Source organism: Lasioglossum baleicum, chromosome 8 (genome assembly GCF_051020765.1).
Source record: "Lasioglossum baleicum chromosome 8, iyLasBale1, whole genome shotgun sequence".
In the NCBI taxonomy this organism is placed as follows: domain Eukaryota; kingdom Metazoa; phylum Arthropoda; class Insecta; order Hymenoptera; family Halictidae; genus Lasioglossum; species Lasioglossum baleicum.
The window spans coordinates 16,484,440-16,504,976 of record NC_134936.1 but is presented as its reverse complement, the minus strand read 5'-3'; the positions used below and the strand labels follow the sequence as shown (position 1 = coordinate 16,504,976).

General features: G+C 44.2%; 2 protein-coding genes across 4 annotated transcripts; one reads left to right on the top strand and one right to left on the bottom strand.

Annotated features, from left to right (window-relative positions):
- The first annotated feature begins 1,947 nt into the window (after nucleotides 1-1,947).
- Nucleotides 1,948-2,575, top strand: LOC143211106 (COMM domain-containing protein 7). The gene is made up of 2 exons (XM_076428547.1): nucleotides 1,948-2,143; nucleotides 2,259-2,575. The coding sequence occupies exons 1-2, from the start codon at nucleotides 2,095-2,097 to the stop codon at nucleotides 2,432-2,434; spliced, it is 225 nt and encodes a 74-aa protein (XP_076284662.1). The 5' UTR covers nucleotides 1,948-2,094; the 3' UTR covers nucleotides 2,435-2,575.
- Nucleotides 2,382-7,886, bottom strand: Ripk5 (receptor interacting protein kinase 5). 3 transcript variants are annotated; one of them, XM_076428545.1, is made up of 5 exons: nucleotides 7,232-7,885; nucleotides 6,743-6,906; nucleotides 4,238-6,670; nucleotides 3,873-4,016; nucleotides 2,382-2,995 (listed from the first exon to the last, which is right to left on the bottom strand). In XM_076428545.1, the coding sequence occupies exons 2-5, from the start codon at nucleotides 6,864-6,866 to the stop codon at nucleotides 2,952-2,954; spliced, it is 2,745 nt and encodes a 914-aa protein (XP_076284660.1). In that variant the 5' UTR covers nucleotides 6,867-6,906; nucleotides 7,232-7,885; the 3' UTR covers nucleotides 2,382-2,951. The 3 variants fall into 3 exon arrangements, with proteins under 3 accessions (XP_076284660.1, XP_076284661.1, XP_076284659.1); XM_076428546.1 differs by lacking the exon at nucleotides 3,873-4,016 and having other exon boundaries at nucleotides 7,232-7,886; XM_076428544.1 differs by lacking the exon at nucleotides 2,382-2,995 and having other exon boundaries at nucleotides 3,099-4,016.
- Between the last annotated feature and the right edge of the window lie 12,651 nt (nucleotides 7,887-20,537).

The window sequence follows — 20,537 nt, the reverse complement described above, 5'->3', positions numbered from 1 at the left end:
TACAAATAGAGATTTCCAGGGGATAGGAATCTCCAGAGCTGCGGGATATACGAGCTCTAAGATAAAATCACCGATTCTATCCAGGGCGATAAATTTTCTATCTTGATCTAAGGGCTGGAAACAGTCAATTGGGCAATTGATTAAGATTGAAGTTGGTCGCTTTTAAGCGATAATTTCGAAAATATTGAAAATACTGTTCTCACGCTCAGTTCTCGCGATTTAGATAATTAAACGACTCGTTTCCGACGTTAGGAATTAGGTACGCGAGCCCGGTGTCGCCAAAATGCCGACACTCGTCCTCGAAAGAACCTGTTCGCAATCTACGGTTTGGGAGTTGAAACAAGAAAGCAATTAACTCTTCAGCAACCAGTTAAGACCGACCCTAAACTAGTTATTCCCACGCGTTAGGAGGGCTTTGTAAATTAGAATGAAACGGGGGGACGAGTAACAAAAAGCTTCATCAAGTCTCTACGAAATAGATGAAACGGATAAGGAGTTCCAAAAAGGGATAATCCTGAGGGTTGCGAGAAGACTATGATCCAAGATCGACTTACCGGAGAACCCGTTTTAATGTAGATTAAGGGGTTGAAACAAGAAAGCAGTGAACCCTTCTGCGAGCAGTTAAGACTGACCGGAAGAAACTAGTTACTTCGCCAAGTAAGAAAATCATAGAACCTCTGAATATTTGACTGTATATTAGAATGTTATACACAGCAGAGTGTACACAATCAATTTGACTGTCTTTAGCGAACGTGTGAATACATGTTAAAGAGCCTTTCAACCCTTTCGAAACCAATTAAAACTGATCCTCAGCTCGAGTTCTCCGGAAGTAATAAATTATGATGAAACGAAGACTGGGTTAACAGAAAGCTCCACCGAGGCTTCGCAGGATGAATGAGACAGGGTCCAAAACCTATCTGCGATCTGAGATCGAATCGCCAAAGAAGCTACATTAATATATGCTGAAGGGTTAAAGCAGGATTGACCCCAGGTTATCAGGGTTTGGTAAATTAGGGCGGACGCAGGTGAGCGTGAATTTATTCCGCCGAGGACAAACTGGTGCAGCCGCGGAACGACCGCTGCGTTTTATTACATCCCTCTCTCGGTTCCCGTCGAACCCGGTTGTCCTTTGATTCGCGTGGTTTTGTTTCTGGACGAGGCGTGCGCGACGCCCGAAGGATTTATCGGCTCTTTGGTAACCAACGCCACGTAACTACACGGCGCCCCTTTTTCCCTTACAAACAACCCCGGCTAAGCCCTGGCCGCAGATAAGCATTTGAAATATCTCATCGCGCCACCGATACGTGACGATTGCAATTATTTTGCATGGGGTCAAAGATAAAGTAATAAATCGCGGCCGCAGATAGCTCCGCCGTGATTAACCCAGTTCCTTGTCAGAAAATCTCGCCAGATACGGGGAGAACGTTTGGGATAAAAGGATCCGTTCGGGTTGCCCCCGGGTCATCCCCGATCCCCGCAAAACATAATAGGATGCATGGAATATTAAATTGCACGGAATCGCCGATGTCCGAGTTTACGTGACACCACCTCGCTGCCGGTTGCTTATTTATCTCAATCAATTGATTAATTAATTACAGGACCGCGTGATGCCGGGATGAGTCCGGTAATAAGCAGATGGCAACACCAATTTGCTTGATTGAGTACTCGAAGCACAATTAGGTATTGGAGGAGACCAATCGCCAAATGTATTTTTGCGGAAGTCCCCTTACCATTTCTGTGTCACGTCCTATCGTATCGCAGACGAGATGTTGGACTAGACAAGAGTATCTAAAGTACCGACTTATCCAACTATTTTGTTGACAATCAGCTGGTGAACCAGATCGCAGCACCACCGACGAGAATCTCGTCGGTGACTGCTTCCATATCTCGTTCGAGCTTGGACGAATACTGGCTGGCGATACCAGCCATTTCGCTGGATAGTTCCTCAGCATGTCTGGCGATGGCAGCATGTTCTACTGGCGAGAGACCCCGAATGCGTCGTTTCGAGTTCGGGTGTAATCTAAACAAATTTTAACAACAATTTTAGCAACGCAAAAGCATAGATTGTTTCGCTGACAGTTTCTACGATAGAGAATGGTTAAGACTGTTAGTAAAGTGCGCGGAGTCTCGTGGAGGTTTGGTGGTAAGAATGCTTAACCTTAATTTTGTTTACTACTATTTCTTGACTATACATGTACTATACTCTTTCGCACTATAGTATGTGTATACTACGTATGTATATCTATACTTTGTTACAGTCACCGCTGCCAGCAATGAATCCGATAACATCGGCAAATCGTTTCTGCAGTTGAAGTTAGATTTGGAGGAAGATGGTAAACCGAATACTGTCTTCGTGGAAATGACGATAAGCGAATTTTATAAATTTCTACACGATCTAGAGAAAGCCAAGTCCGACCTCGACTTGCTGCTTTAAATATATCTTATTGATTTATAGACGTAATCATAAATTAGGTGATGCCACTTGTTGATGAACATTTTATTTTTCTATACATCTGTATAGTTTAATGTCGAAGTAAAAATAAAATTGTATTTATGTAATTACATAACTATACTATATACTGATGCAGTTTTATTATAATTGACGATTGTGTATAGTTATAATCAACAAATACTTATACAGGTAGTAAGACTAGTTTGTAAGAAAATAAGTTTCTTATGGTACAAAAGTTGAGACTAATATTACGTACATAGTTCTATGTTTGTGTTTTAAAAATTGATCATTCTAATGCCCGAATTAGAATTTCTGTTGGTACAATAAGGATTTTCTACCTTAAGAGATTTCTATATAATTCTTAATATTTGCGAATAAATAACTCACGTTCTTGACACCTGTCGGTAATCAAGAATATATTTTACACGTCCAATTGTAAAATACACTCGAATTGTTTCTCGTGAAATATTAAATTTTATCAAAACTGTTAATACCCTTCTTAATTCCCTGTTGGAGATTCAAGGAGATGGATGAATCTGTCATCTGAAAACATAAAGTCTTATGAATAACACATAGGACCTGTCGATCATTTAGATTTAGAATTTTTCGAAATGAAGAAGATTTCGAAATGAACTTTATAGCGCCATTTTTAACGATAAATAGAAAACTGGAAAACTTTATTTATTCTTTAGGAGTTAATATACAATTTTTTGGTTTTGTTTGTTTTGTTCGTGTACCTCTTTGCTAACAATAACATGTTTTTTTATCACAATCACGTAGGAATTAACATATGTAAAGAGTGCGATTTCTGGGGAAACAGTTGTACAGTCTAGTAAAAAAAATAGTTCGTTACTCCACTGATTACATATGCAAAATATTTATCAAAATATCGCAATCACTTATAGTCCTAATGTAAACAAAATATAGACGCAACGTTTCGTTATAATTAGATTAAAAAAAAGGATGCTTCCGACTGATCGAGCAAATACTATTCGAAGAGATAAATCTTTTTAAAAAAAGTATTTGTCAAATAATTTAATACTGCGAGAATACTATGGAAATGGATGTCAATTGGGTGCAGTAGAAAATGATAAGTCGCGACGCGAGTGTGTATCAAACACGATTAAATATTGTCAGATCGTTTAAAAGAAAATTCTAAAAGTCAAGGTATGAAATCTCGAATCATTTCAAAACTCCCGCATTTGAACGTAGAGATTCGAGCAGAGACTTGCTTGAAACAGATTGGTAATATGGAAGATCGGATGTTTTACAGTTTTGATTGCTCTGCGTTTCGCCGGGGCTGGACTAGTCATAGCGCCCCTCTGATTGTAAGGCTCTGCTAATGCTAATGCAGGATTTTTCGAGATGGATGTTGTACTTTCTTGTAGCTTCAATGTGTTGAGTTGTGGTAAGGACTTGCCTCTTTCTGCTTTTTGCTGAATCGATTCTAATACTGGCAAAATTGCACCGAGCAGGGGTCGTTGGGATGGTTCGCCCGACCAACATTGTTCCATCAACTTCCAACACTCGTCGTCAAACGAAGCTAATCGTTCGGGACGTATGCCTTGTTAAAAAGAAAATTACTTCCTTATTTCAATCGAACCGCAATGCGCAATTTCAACATTCACAAAACGAAAACACTGGCGGATACAAATACGACAAGCATAAAATACAATTTCAACGAAAAACCAACATTAACAGTAGACGAAATCTTCATAGTTCCGTGCAATAAGCGAGGTGGGACTAGCAAGATTCTACAATACCAATAAATGAACTTCGAATTACCTTTCTTGACGCTGCTCCATAACTGTTCTTTGTCGCGGAACTGATCGAAAGCGATCGGCAATCTCACATGTCCGGCACAGATGAACCAGAAAAGGATCCCGAAAGCATACACGTCGACGCTGCTATCGTAATGACGGGTGAGCAGTTCTGGCGCCATGTGGACAGGCGTTCCAACGACGCTACCAGACATCATCGCCGTCGTGATGCAGAACCCTAGATCGGTCAACTTGGCTCTGTTCTCGATATCGAGAAGAACGTTCTTCAGCTTGATGTCGCGATGAACGAGTCCTTGAGAATGAAGATATCGTATTCCTTCCAACACATCGATGGCAATCTGTATCCTCTCCAGCCAGGATAGACCAGCGCGGATCCCGCAGTGTAGATCGCGGCTCAATCGGTCAGAAATCAAAAGAACCGCGGATCCAAAGCCGAATCCTCCACCATAGGACTGATCAATGTACGATCCGCGGAGTTTTACTATTCTCTTGTGATCGGGAATGGATCTGGTATAATAAAACTCCATGGCAAGGTCGTTCCAGTGTCTTTCGTCAGGGAGAACTACCGATTTCACTGCGCAAGGTCCTGGTGCTCCTCCCCAACCATCACAAGCGAAAACTACCCCATACTGTCCTCTGCCGATCTCTATCCCGCAATGGGGCATCCCGTAGCGAACGGCGTCGATCATCGACGTAGTCTCTAAGGCCAATTTCGCCATCCTAGGAGCATGATACTTCCTGATTGCTATTCTCTGCTCCTCCGTCCTCTCGAGTTTTCCGGAGTAATAATTGCCCAGCGATTTAAGAGCTGCCTGGAACGAGTCGTGGGAAGCATTCAGCTTGTCCCGAAACTGCATGGATATCGTTTTGGCTAATTTAGCTGCAGATAATGAATTTAGAACGTCGATGGCCACCTCCTTCCGCCATGCTTCGTCTAAGGTCGGTGTTGGTGACCATGGCAGAGGTAATGATTTAAATAGCTGCCTCAACCTTTCCAGGAAAGAGTGTATGAGAGACGGAGATGAGCTATGCAAATCGACGTTGTACGCAGCCGACATGATCTGCTTCAAAGCGTCGCTGGCTAACAGGCTAGAGTCTCGCTCGTAAGTCTCCTCGAGACTCAGCAGACATCGCTGCAACGTCCCCACGAACGTTCCTTGGAAACAGCTGATGTTATTGACGAGCTGGTACGCGACCTTTTCGCCTAGACGACTGAGCACCACCCTCTGAACTTCGGAGGTCGCTGCTCGGACTGTCGTGGACCATTCTGCTCGCTCTGTGTTGGGAAACGGGATGCTTTGATAAGGGTACACGTCGTGTTCTGGTAGTAGGACGTCGTTTTTCATTTCTTGGATTATTCCTTGTATCAACACGGTCAGTTCTTCCTGGTTTTCGTTAATTATTTTCATCAGAGTGGCGTATAGATTGTTCTCCTTCATCTGCGCGTACTGTATTCGTCGTGGAGTGATTTGTATGGTGCGTGCCATGTCGAAAGCGCTCAGAATGAACTTTCGCAGGCTGGCCGTATGGACCTCGTTCAAGTAGGTGCTCACTTTGATAAGAAAGGTTTGCAAACATCCTCGTACGAAGTATAAAATACTGTCGATCTTCTTGCATGAATCCACTAGTTTGCTGCCGCAGACGTACTGTCCGCTACCGAGCCAGGAAAGCTGATCAACTTCGACAGACTCTTCCATACCCAGGAAGCCCAAATTGGTCAGCTGTTCCAGCCACGTTGTACCCAGCGAATTCATTTTGTCAAAGTCGATACCGTCGTCGTTGTCGGTTTTACTCGTCGAATCGATCGAGCTCATTCGATATTGTAGTCTATGTTGTTCGGATTCAGTCAGTTCACCGTCGATACTGTTCAGTGTAATGTTTTCCAGTGGTGATATAAAAAGAACAGGGTTAAACGGATATGTGTCTTTCAAATCTTTCAACTCTTCCAAGTTTTGTTCCGTCAGAGGCTGCTCCCCCAAAGCGTAGAGAAATATCGGCAATACATTCAACAGACCTTTCGCCAGAACCTGGACTGCTCCACTGTTTGGAACAATAAGTACTTGGACACCATCCTTCAGTACCGGCAGATCTAGCTTCACATCCAGCACTGTAGGACAATTGGTGTCTTCGGTACCAGACCCTGTTAGATCCTCTATAGGCAAAGTGTCCCATGGTTCCTTGTTGGATTTCAAACCATCGACTACTTCATATTCTAGACCTAACGTAAGACTAATGTATTTTGTCACATCGTGAGTGATCTTTATCCACCGCCACAGTCCGTTGGACACTGGCAAGATATCTGTAGAAAGTAAACTATTGACTAAAGTTGCCTTCGCTTTAGTGTCTTGCCCGAAAACAACAATAGCGGGCGAGTTCATTAAAATGTGCCTGATGTTATCGAGAGTTAGCTGAGGCAACAGCTCCTTCGCTATGTTCTCTGCAAGCAAACAAAATCATTTGTAAATCTAAACTAAACCCAGCTCGAATATAACTTCAGAGTTGTGCTTACTTCCAGGGAAAAAGTTCTCATTGCTGATGGATTCCAGTGCCTGTCGAGTCTCGCTGAGAATGTGCTTCAGTTGATTGAGGTTGCGGTTGTACCTCCTGAACTCTTGCGGTAGTTTGCTTACCATTTTCTTAAATTTATTTAAATACTCCAAAATCCTTCATACCCTGATAATAAGGGATCAGAATATATATTCTATGTAATCAGAACAGTGGCTATGATCGGTGATCAATGGACAGTGGATTTTATGGATTTCTGACGAAAGCGAGTAGAAGTATAATTTGAAACAGTAAAACCATTAGAAGAATTTAAAAATACTGTTATATCATTTTCAACCTATTAAACATATTAAGAAGGAAAATGAATTTTTATCTCACTCCAGCTTGTTGCAATTTAGGTAACCAGTGATCGGTAACACTAAATAAAGGCACGCATCATAAAAAATCGTAAAAAAGCTCAAGAATAATAAATAATGACTATTTGAATACATACCAGTTATGATACAGACTTTCCTAACCAAAAAACGCTCGGCGCGATGCGGATGGTTCTCCTGAATTCTCAGCGGTTGATTAACTCCTTCACTTCATCAGTCATAACGACGTTTCCTCGTTCGACATTCGAAAATCGGATTGACAAGCTTCCTGGATGTGCCATGTATAAAAACTTGTCGAAAATTGCGAGGCTACTGGAAACGTAGAAACTCGATCCCCATACACGATATCAACACCGACGTGCGTGCGGTCACACGGATACAAATTACAAAATTTGACAGTTGAGCAGATAGCAGCGCGGTTCGAAAATATTTCTTATATCTCTATAACGGTGAGAATTTTGGAAATATACTCGCGTTACAACCAGTTACAACCGAACACATGTGACAGATCTCTACGTAAATAAATATAAAATTGATTTAATATTTATATATATAGTCCGCAACCAGGCGAAACGCTTGGATCCGACACATGCTGGAAACTAAGTTATTCTCGAACTGTCGGTGTTTATTGTAATTACGTGCGGCTGTGAACCACGGCTGAAAAGACACTAAATTGCTTGATAAACTGTATGCACCATTTAGTCAGCGTAGATACGCTACTTTCGCTTATGAACGCGTGCTTTTTTGCTCTATGAGATTAAAAGGGAATACGAACCGGACAGAATAAACAAGATTCCCCTTACAGAGATAACATTCGGAGACTGCCAATGTATTCAATTTATATTAGTTACAATGCAATGGGCCGTGTGGGTATTCGCTGTTAAATATTATATTTAAAAGCGCGTTATCTGGAACGTATATATATATATAGGTATTAAATATAATATATTACGAAAAAAATATCTTCCTCTGGCTCGCATAAGTACATAATTATAGCCGTTGCATCATCTGTGCAACATATTTTAGTGTGGACGGATACGTATGCATAATGAGGAAAATATGTAGGCATTGTAAGCGGAAAAGAACGAAGCAGGAAAAACGCAGTAACGTTCGTTTATAGAAGAGCCAAAAACAATACGAATATTGTGCGTTGACCGGTATACTAATCGCTGCTTTCGTTGGTGCGTAAAGCAAGAGACGAAGAATGGCGGTATTATGTGTTGTACAATGTATGAATTGTTGATAAAGGCAAGTCAGATAGATAGACCTCTCTAGAACTTGCAGTGGAAACAGCCTTAAGTCACGATCTTCACCTTCTTGACCGCTTTGGCATGTAAATATTAGTCCTCTATTGCTATATCGCGATGATCGAATAATTGTTAACTGAGAGCTATTGTTTGAAATAATTGCCAGAGATTATTCTATGATTCCCATGCTATATATAATATATCCTAAGCGATATAAGAATATTGAACTCGAAATAGCTATTAGGATTGTTTGAAAAAAGGATGATGATTTTAAACATGCCGTTGCAGTTGTTTACGGTTTAAAATTATCAGGGATTAATCTACATTTCTTCAGCTTTAAATGCGTATCTTAATTAAGGAATAATTCTGCAGTAATCTGTTGCGAGATTAATTTATTCTTACTTTGCAGCGGAGTTACGATAGGACTCAATAAGATGCCACTTACATGGGAAAATCTCCATAGATCATAGATGATTAATACGTGGAAAGAATTACAATAGGTAGTAAATTGTTTATGGGACATGTTGCTAACAATATTTTATAGGAATTCTCGCAAGAAACCGTCAATTATTAAATTAATTAACGAATTCTTCGCGAAACGAGTGTACTAGCGCAATCTACAATGAACGCCACAAGCTAGCAGCCAAATTAATACTTCGCTAGACCACCAGATGGCTCAACCATTCCCACTTTAATTCCTTTCACGATGCTATGACGGTCACTGGCATTTAGGGGCGGTAAACTTTCCAAGTTACTTCAAAATATAAATAAAATGATATTGGTTAAATAAAATCTGATTTTTCAAGATGAAAGAAAAGTTACTACTGAAAATCGCACAAATCTGGATAAGTACAATCTTGCCATTTTTATAATGCAAGATATAACGTAGGCATTTTTCGAGCTGGATAAATAAACTTTCGGACAAAATAACGCGACGTTCCGTTGATTACACCGCGATCACTTTTTAATCCGAGTATTCCGCGGGTGTAATCAGCAATCAAATTTATTAGTTTCTATTGTCTCGGGGAGCGAAATTCTTTTCCGATTTTATGGCGTGGAAAGACGATATAATAAGGAGAGAGCCGCCTCGAGCGAGGCTGCGAGTAACGAGGGAATAAGAATGGTTAGGCAGTCGAGGGAGGTTTTCGTTCTGGGGGTGGTTCGGGGGTGTAAGATTTACTGGACTCGCCAGTAGCCGCTAACTTTCCAGGGGGTGGCCCCGTCTCAAAAACATTAAAGCGATATAACGCGAACGTGAAAAATTTATTTCGACCGAGACTCGCGCGGAGAGAGGCTGACTCTTTTCTTCCGAGAAAAGAAGGAAAAAGGAGAGGCGTGGGTCGCGTCGGTGACTTTAATTTCGCGGCAAGATAAGCACGAATCGATCGGCCGCCACCACTTGCCGTTCTCACCATCGAAATTTTCTTCGACTTACGCACCCGGTTCGGCGCCCCCTGCTAAAATCGATTCGTACCTTCGAAAGAAAGGAGGAGAGACGACAGGGAGAGAGAGAGAGAGAGAGAGAAAAAAAAAAGAAAAAACTGTTGACTCAGGAGTATACGGATTGTAATAAAAATAAATATTCGGAGCGTATGTGTATGCTGGCTGGGATGGTGGTAAAGTATGAGCGAGGAGATAGAAAGTTGGTAGGTGGTGGTGGCTACGACGTCGTTCCCCACGCGTACGCTCCATAACGATATATAAAAGCCGACATATTTCGGGACAAATCGGTTTTTTTTCTCTTTTCACCGATTTCGTGCATAGAACGACCGATAAACTTAATGTCGCTCGCTCCACGCTTAGAATACCGAGGTAAGCGAACGGTTCCTCGCCTCGGGCTCGTGAATTTCTCATATAAAAAAAACATTTAATTGTTCCCTGGTTCGTTCCTCGATCTATACCGTTACGAACGCTGATCCCGAGGAAACGAAACACTCCGGGACAGGATACCCCTACGCAAAAGTGAAAACACAAATCTTGCCGCCGTCTCGGACAGTTGAATCCCGAGATCTGGGTGTAATGGATCCCCGGATGTACTCTCAGCGTGTTCGCTGAGTTCGAGATCGTCTTTATTCCCATCTCTCACGATACCGGCACATTTCTCTACTTTGCTTCAGGTCCGCGTTGACCCTGGCTTAGAACGTTGCAACTTTCGGTTCGTCGGAGCTGGCAAACAAAAAAATTTCTAGTGTAATAGTACACTAGACAGTGGGTTTAGTGCATTTATGCTAAAAATGAGTAGGTGTCATTTAGCACAGCGAAAACATTAGAAGAATTAATTAAGAAAGAAAATAAATTTCCATATTTCTCTCCAGTTCGTTGCAGTTCCGATCGAAATTGTTTAATTTGCATAAAAATCCGCTGTCGAACAATCGCCGTCAGGGTATCCAATACTCGGCTCCCACGTTCGCAAAACAGCAAAGCTGGTCGACAGAGGCAATCGTCCCCTTCGAAAAAGAGTAAAACGAAAGGAGAAGCCGATCTGTTTCGATGGAGCAGATCGGAGGTCAGGAGTTTCACTATCGTATAATTAATTTCCCATGTCAGCGTGGTAGCTCCCCGTCTCCTGGTGTGTCTCCTCTACCCCACGCAAATCCCCCGGACCACGACGACAATATTGCTGGCCATTTCGTTCGACAGTGTCCGAGAGAGCCTCAGCGTTTCTCCTCCTGTTCAACCCCTTTCTCTCGTCCCGGAGAAAGGGGTTGACTTTACGGACAAGCAACTGGGACCGATTCCCGAATCCGTCGTGCTCGTTCACCCCCCGTTCACGGTTCGAAACCCTCCCGCATACCTAGCCGTCAATATCGGGGCTGCGTAATTAAACATAACGGATCAACATTCGACATTACGTAACCGAGCCGCCTCTCGTCTTCCATACGGACGCGCGTATCTATTATTGGTGTGCTCGTGCACCGAACCGTGTGCACGCTTACAGAAGCTTCTATATAGGTAGCCGAACGACCTCCTGACCCCCGGTTACTCGACTCGAATCGGTTAATTGGATAAATGTCCGATGAACGCCCGGGCCATCTCTCCCTCAAGTCCTCCTCTGCAACCATCGTCTCCTCCTTCCTTCCTTCTCTTACTCCTTCTTGCCCGTTCTCCGGGCTTTCCGTTCGGGGTTATTCCTCCTCTTCGCCCTCCCCCCCATCGTTGCCTCTTGCCACCCTCTCGACCACCCCCGCTTCCCTTTTACTCATTTCCGTCTATGTCCTTATCGGACTCGTTCGGAAAACAATCGCTTGTTCCGCGGAGATGAATTTATCGAAGCATGCTGCATTTCCTACGGTGAATACAGACAGGGGTGGCGAGCTCGATCGACTGGATTAGCTTACCGTTTCCCTCGAATCGTGGAATTATTAATTGCGAGTCAAACGACTGCTCGAGAGATGTTTATTGTCCCGCTTAAGCGCGGAACTGGAAGAATCGCCGGGACCTCTTGTCGGCGTATGCTGGCAGAGTTTGCTCTGGTAATTTTGTTTTTTTTCCGTCTTCTTCTCTTGTCTTTAAAAGTTGTAATTGCGATTTGCTTGGGATTTGTACGGGTAATGTCGAGGTGCAAGTCTTCGGAGGGTTCCGAAATTTTTGAGATCGTGGAGATTACTGGTTGATAATAGATTGCAGTTCATCAAGGAATGCGACGACTATCCTTCACCGATGGCGACAAAGTTCACGGATCGTCCGTGGAACTCCAGCCACGTATATCTATTTATTTTGCGATCCCTACGGTGACGGTTTTCACGGAATATTGCATTTCCAGTTCCCGCAAACCATCTCTCTTCATTTGTCTCCTTCCGACGTCGACTTCACCCTCGGATTCTATAATCCGCTTACAGCATAGTCTCATTACACAATTTACATTATTAATTCCGCGGGTAACACGCATACCGGCTTCGCGCCGTCTCGGGGTTAGAGAATTTATCTCGTCTTCGTCTTAAGGATTCTTTCCAAATTATGAGAAACGATCGAAACCGTTTTATCCCGGAACGATGTCGATGCAGAGACGTTCCCGTACACGGTATTTATATTGTACATCTCCTACGGATGATGTCGTATACCATCTGGCGCGTCCGTTCGAAATTAGGGTTTCGAAGCATAGATTACGATGCGTCGTGTTCACATGCCGGCGCCGCTTCTTAGTGGCAACGACGGCAAATAAGGCAGTCGGATTCTAATTGCCTGTCATAAATCAGGAACAGCACCTGCACAATTTCGAAATGTTTATGGAACGGTGACGTCTTCGCCCTTCATTAGAATCTAGGTGAGACGACACGCTGATTCGAGTTTAATCGGTCCCACATTAGACGAGAATTTTACCCGGACCTGTCGATCAGAAAATCTAATGTCTAATTCGCGTAACAATTGGAAAAAGTCGTCAAAACTCTTGAACGAATGGACTTTTTCGCATGCTGATTTCTGATAAACCTTCCCGAGGAAATGTTGCGTCTAATGGCTCAAACCCCAGCTTCCTACGTTCAGCCGTTACGGAGATGTTCGATTACAAACAAACGGACATTTACATTTTTATTTATATAGAAGATAGATAGATAGATAGAAGATATAGATAGATCTATAGATAGATAATCAACGACGTCGAAAGCGTCGGAAAGTAGTAAGCGCCCGCCATGGTCAGGCAAGCCGAAAGGGGTTAATTTCCGAATCAGTTTTATCTTGTCCCGCTCGCGATCGTGTTTACGGGCAATTGAAAAAGCAACATTAAGTGGAATTAGATCCCTCCTTATCTGTCTCCGCGAAGAAAAGGGGTTGAGAGGGTGGATGTTGCAGTGTTACTAACGCGATGAACAAGGCTCTCGGAGGGCCCGGACTATTTCATCGTCGTTTTCGAGCAGGGCGGCGAATTAGCGCGGAATTAGAGCGGGAGACACGGCGAGAGGCAGAGATTAGTGGATATGTAAATTAGACACCTCCTTCGCTGCGCTATTTGTCATTTTTGTCGAGCTAACACCGGAACTATCCTGTAATGTTGGGGCTCGGAGAATTCTCGACTGATTGAACAAAATGAACAATCTTCTATGAAGAAGAATTACTGCAAGAAGAATACAGCAAAATTGCCACAACAAAATTGGAACAGCTTTAAAGATTCAGGTTATACTGTTTCGCCAATTGTCCGTAGGCTTTTTTGCGGAGTTAATCTGGCAAATGAACGGCTCGATTGAGTGTTCCGGAATGAAGGGAGTAGTCTGTTTGCATCGTTAGCAGTCTCACGCGAAACGCAACGTTATCGAGCAAATGAAAGTACTCGCCGGACCAAGGGTAAACTGGAAAAATGAAGCACGCCGGAAAGTGGCGAGGAAGAGGGTAGGAAGAAGATAAAGTGCAACCCTCCCGCCAATAATATGCCGACAAGCTTTATTTTATTTAAGCAGCCCCAGTTTTTCATTACGTTCATTCTCACGCCTCCCTCTTCATTCTCATAAGATACACCGTCGGCCGGGGTATAGGTGAAGAAAGACTGCCCCCATTACTCGAATATATTATTTACTATTCTTATTTTTCCCATTCCTCTGCTATCTCGCCGAGCCTTCGCCGCGTTCCAGGTTACATTTCATATCAGCGCTCCTCGTTTATTGCTCACGATAGCATTATTAAACAGTGGATTTTCCGTGCAGAATTGATAAAATTTAGAGATTCAATCGCGTGTGATCGCAATAAAAAAATATTGTCAAAGTTTTACGACAGATGAGATATTCGAGACGTACATGCTTATGCTTGTAATTCTTTTCTTTTTTGTTGGTAGCAGAATTGAATTTGTTTGTTTCCGAGAGGTTTGGCCAACGTTCAGGGCGATATCCAAGTACACTCATTTCTCGCATACTCGATTTCATCCTGACGAACGAGCACCATTCCGGGATACGAGGCAGAAGGGGTAGGAGGTAAAGAAAAAGAAAACTGGTTTGGGGTGTCGGAGATGCAAGATTACTGCCGACAAAAACTTTTGCTCCGGCTAGAAGGGATTTATTCCGGAATCCCTGTAACCTATCGAAGCAGGTCATTCCACGCAATGTCCATGGTCGGAAAACTTAGATGACCTTGGGAATCGCAATCGATCGGTGAAACCTTTGGGGCGGAACGCCTGGAACTCACCCCTCTGATACATACGCGATAGCGGATTCGGCAAAGCGAACGCGATCCTGCTGATTTTTACTGTCAAGCACCGAGAAACTTTCTTGAAAATATTTCTTTCGCGATGTTCTTCACTCTTTGTTTTGTACATATTTTTCTATCGAAACTTTAGTTGGTTGTATTCACAGGGATCTTGTCCTCCATTGGAAAGTCTCAAGGTGCTAGAATTTCGACAGACCTTGAATACCTCCGTCCGGCGAGGGTCTAATCGCCCGTGTCCCCAACTTTCGCTTCCGTACAAACGTTTTCGCGTTTCCGTGCGATACGTAGGTCTGGGTCCAGGTTCTTCCTTCTTCAAGGGTACGTGACTGCACCCGGGAGCGGCATCCCTTCTCCCCCGAAGCAGGAACATCGAGCGCTAACGGGAACCCAGGCGAGCCCCCACCTCTCTCTTAGCCATTGCATACTTTATTGTGCGCATTATTTAAATGAGCGCAACTTCGCCGTAATCTTGCCACCGAGCAAACCCCTCCGACTCCTCCGGGTTCGTTCTCTTCTGCCAGCCCTCCTCAAGCGGCCTCCCACAACCCCCTTTCCCCTTTCCCCTTCTCCCTCCCTCTCTCTCTCTCTTTCTCTGTACCAACTACCTAAGCAACCCTTAACGTGTGGCGGTAGCTGGCGCGGAAAGGAGCGAGGAAACGACCGAAGGAGAGCGTAAGAGAGAAAGAGAAAGAGGAGAGAGGAGAAACAGAACAGCTCTAGGCCGACGGGGGTGAGAGACAAGGGGGTTGGCCAGGGTTCGAGGTGTGGGTGGTCGGTGGAGCTTTCCCTGGGGTTGCCGGCGCTCTGCTGTGGGGCAGAGAAGAGGCTGGACGACCGTGTTTTTGCGAGCTGTTTCTGCTGACCAGTGCGGCTTTTCCTGTGCGGTCATCTCTCGTCGCCTCCCAAAGCTTGTAGAGTCGCTTATTGCCCCGAAGCTCCTGTTAACCGCCCTCTTTAGCTTCCTGTCCCGACAGTCCTACCAACGCGCTACATCTTCTACTTTACTTCGCCCTTGCTACCCCTCCGCGCTGTATCGCCGACCAGACCTACGATTTCTTGCGGAATTCTTCTCCGGGAATTGATTAACTTCTTCGTGACGTCGCCGCGGTGGCTTCATCTCCTTTTTATCGCTGTTTCTTCAAGGATTATTGTTAGTGTAGGCAAGCAACTTGTTTTCCAATTTTATTTAGGATGCTAAGTTGAAGTCGATCAGGCGATGTAAATATCATGTTTCAATTTTGTCAGATTGGACAGAGTTCAGTTTCCTTCGGATCTCCCGAGCAGTACAATTAGGCGAATTACAGAAACGTAACAGCTGAACATTAACTCGTAATGCGACCCTTCATTTACTCGACCGTTAGCCACACCCTACTGACCTTCAAGGGGCAAGTGGCCATCATCCCTCTGTCCCTTCGATCTCCACCGCTAATCGAGGTTTAGATTTAGTCTAAACGACACTCGGATTCATGGAAACTCTCTCGTATTAAATATTCAACGGTGTTGAGAAGCTTCATAGATCGCGCGTGATCAGAAGAATTGAAGATAGACATCAAAGGCAGCGTTTTATCAGGCTGTGGTCTCCCTTTGGTTCAAATTACTGCTGGGTTTCTCTTATCTTCCCCCTCAGGTAAGCCGCCGAAAGAATAACTACCGAAGATATCGAGTCTGCATATGTATCAGCGTGGCGAATGCTCCTTCGAGAGACCCCTGGCTGATCGGACCCGAGTTACGCAGTCTTTACATTTTCGTCATCATAAATGTGTGATGGTATCGGCGCACAGGTTCGATCAGTGATATAAACACAAGCAATTTTGCAAAATAATTCAAACTCAACGTTTCGATCCCGATGTGGATCATCTTCAAGAGTAGATTTTGCGTCTGAAAAATAATGTGAATATAACATACAGGTAGGTTGTCCCAAAATTCCTTCAACAGCTGGAAATGGGAGCTTCCTGAAATCATTTGAAGCAATAGTTTCCTTTGCAAAAATGTTATCCGCGGCTTTGTTTAGGAGTTATTAACGAAAAACACGGACCAATCAGAGCGCGACCTAGACACGAGTTGCCCGGCGCGCCAACTGTCTATTGGCAGACTGTAGCAATTCGCGTCTAGGTCGCGTTCTGATTGGTCCGTGTTTTTCGTTAATAACTCATAAACAAAGCCGCAAATAACATTTTTGCAAAGGACAATGTAGCTTGAAATGGTCTCAGGAACAAACCCCTTTTCGGGAAGTTCACGAATTTTGGGACACCTTCTATATCTACCAGACCACGTAGATTTGTGCTACCAGTTTGTTTTTAATTCATTAACATTTTCGTCATCCATTAGAATAGTCCATTTTCCTGAGACCTACGTGGCTACTTTTCTTCAACTGTACTCTTTCGTGTAAATTTTATCTTCAGGCTCCGGTGAAAGAGATTCCGCTTGTCGAGGCACAATGCCACAGAAATTGTGTCAAATTGAGAGGACGAGGAGAAAAGTGCAGAGAAGAGAAGAGCTCGGCCCTCGAGAGGCGTTGGAAACGACTGCGGTGTGAACCGGGTTCCTAGTCGCGAAATATTTGTAAATATTTTCCTTTGTGGGAGCCGTTGGCTGTTGGGTAGGGGTTGAAGAGGCTCCTCTAGGCGGAGCAGGATGAGCCGAGGGGTGGAAAGGATAAAAGCTTTCTCTGCTCTGTACGTTTGACGGTCAAACGGATCCTGTATTTGGCAAGGCCTACACTCGTCTAAAGCCCTTCAAAGAAATGCCACGCATAAGCTTTCGCCTACGATTAGCTGGCTCGGGCAACCCGTGGCTGTTTGCGTTGAAAATATTCCCCAACCTTCTCCCGGCTGCTGCTGCTGCCACGCGCGCCCGTGTGTAGCCTTCAACAATTTCCAAAATAGATTCGTTAGTGTTTACGGAACGGGCTCTCACTCGAGATCGTACCGTATCAACCCCGTACATGTTTACCCTGCTTGTACGTACAAGGCGTCTCTGTTTTCGTCGATCTCGTGCCTCCAGTGTTTCGTTGTTCTTCGACTTAATTAAGTAGACTCGGCCTCCATTAGCTGGCTTCGCCGTTAATCCGACAAGTTCGCGCTTCTTTCCGCGACTTGGCTTTTATTTAGCCGGGGATCGAAATTGACGTGTTCTCGCCTCTCGGTTGCCTGAGCAATTTAGCCCCTGCCTCTTCTTTCTACTCTCTGAGAAGGCGTTTTATTTTCATTTCATTCTTTATATCATTAAATAATTTCATTCTTTACGGAAAAGTCAGTGTACTCAATTAAACTGCCGAAGTGTAGGTTGGCGAAGCAGCTTCAATCACGAGAAGGCATTCCGATCAGCAAACAGGCGAGGGTTGTTTGGCAATGGTTAAACCGATGGCTACAGGACAGTGAGCGGTCAGGGGTATTTAGGAGGGTTGTTTACGGCTACTTTTCCTCTTCCGGTCAATAAGGTTTAACCACCCCATGAGACAGTTTCCTTAACAGCTGACGTTGCAGCCAACCATTCCTATCGTGCTCTCCCATCTTCTCTGCAGATACACATTTTCCCAAATTTTCTTATCAACGATGCAACGCTAGGAATTAAAGCTTTCGAACGTATGGGGATTGGCACACGGGAATCAGACGTGGGAACACCATCAAGATAAAAACAATGGAACTGACTTGACGGGAAATAGCAGGGTAGTCAGTTTAAGAGTGAGAGCATTTGCGTGTGCCGATCGGCAGCGCGGAAGGAACGTTCTTTTCATCGTCTTTTGCTTTTAAGCGCCCTGTTTTCCTCGAACACCCCCAAACCCACACTCTCCGAACATCGTACGCAGGAAGACGCAGGAATTTATGCTATTAAAATTCAATCTTTCGATAGAACATGAATTTCCTCGAGGAAAATGAAGCAGGACACCTCTTGGCGCCAATTGCTTATGTTTTCGGTCATCGAAGAGGCAATCGAGGGGCGCAGATGCTTTACTTAAGGCGACTTAACGAATATGGATTAAAAGTTCTCCTCGGTGGCAACATCATGGGAAAGATGGACAGAGAGAGATAGTGGCGAGGGGTGCGGAGAGAGAGAGAAAGAAAAGAAGAACGTTGAACCGAGTCTGCAGAAACGGGTTGGTATTCGAGATTGGCGGCTGCAGGCGGAGTAGGCGGCTGTACGGGCCGATGGAATTGTGTTTGTATTTTAATGAGGGGGCTATGCTAATCCCTCTCGCGGCACGCAGCCCGTGGCTCCTCTCCTCTCTCCGTGAGAGAAGGAAAACCCGTTTTTCCATTTCGCGGCTGCCGCAAACGGCTCACGGCGTTCAACCGAGTCTGAGCCGTGAAGAGGAGGCACCGCGCCGCGCCGCGCGGTTACAGACCGTCGAATAAATTCGCACTTCACTCGTGTATTTGCAAATTTTAAAGGGAACCGGCGGGGGGGCCCTACAACGCCCGATTGTTTTAATATCTTTTGCCTGCCGACTGCTCCCTGCTCCCTACACCCTGCCGAAGGGAGCTCGCGCTCGGAAATCGAAAGTACCAAAGGGTGGAGGGTTTTTCGCGTCAGAAACTGCAAGCCTACAGGGGTTGCTCGTCGCCAGTTGCGTTCCCGATTGTCAACCGAGTTGTTCAGATTTTATTATTATTTTTGACTTCATTTCATGAACATCGCAAATCTCGAAATATATTTAATAGAATGTTTTTTGGTTTTTATAAAATCAGCGTGCGTCGAGAAAATTTCGCGTCGATGCCCCCGGAGCCTTAAAGAGGATCGTTCCATCCCTTTCGGAACAAATAGTCCACCCTATACTTTCGTGGCGGCGAGTATGCTCGATGATGCTGCTCGTTCTCCGCGCTCCCGGCACCGTTTCACCCCTCTTTGACCCACTGCCATAATTTCATGGAATCGATAGCGTTCATACGCGTGCCTGCATACGTTCGTTTTCATCCCCCGGGGGCCGATCGTTTCCTCAGGAAGGTCGTTAATCTTTGAGGGATGATTGGCGCGGTTATCGATACCTCCGCGCCACATCATTCTCCGTCGCGTCGGAGCAAAAAAAAATCGGTGGAAACACGCCGGACAACTCCGTGCTCGCGGATAAAGAGCGAAATTAATATATTTCGATTTCTAGAGAGGGGTGACATGTGCGGGGGTTGGAGAACGCGAAATTCGTTTAGGGGCCGCAGCAGCGGCAGGTTTTAGCGGCCGGCCATTATACCGAGGGCTTTTTTTCCAAGAGAGCGAGTTTGGAAAAGTACGAAACTTCCTGGGTAGACGGGGAGTTAGGTTGATAGGGGCCAATCCAATCCGGCCGATGTATTTACAGATCACTAGCCCAGCCATAGGAACTTGTATCCCTATATCGAATTCAAATCGCGGGTCGCTGTTTTTCGTACACGACACACGAACTCCGCCCTCGAACCCCATGCTTTTTCCTGACGATCGTCACTGAACTAATATTTTACCTCTTTGATCGCTATTGTAAATCTATTCTTTAACCCTTTGCACTCGCAGCTACTTTAGCTCGAAAATTAAACGAAATTTAAACGAATATTTCCGTTCCCTATGATTTTTGAAATTTTACGGATATGAAATTGGTATATCTCATATAATATATACATATTGTGTTAGACATATTTATTAATGGAAACAATATTTTTCAGAGTTTTTAAATACCTTTCTCTATACAGGGTGTCCCAGCTAACTTGACCACCTTGAAGGACAAAGTTGAATGGTAAAATGGGGCTCATACGACACCAAAAAAATGTTTGTTTTTATGTAATATTTTATTTAGAGATATGAAGGTCACCTTCATTTTTTTTAATGGAATGAGATATTTTTTAATACAACTTTGTCCTTCAGGCATTTGACGTATCTTTAAGAACAACAAAGATATTTAAGGTGATCAAGTTAGCTGAGACACCCTGTATAATCAATACAGACAAAATCACAGTCTACTAGGCTTCAGACCGATACAGCACACGTGGAAAATACTTTCTGCAGCGCGTATAAAACCTTACCGGCGTCAGGATCGTTCCGTACACTTTTCCCGATTTCTAATTTCGCGAGGAAGCGGGGAATT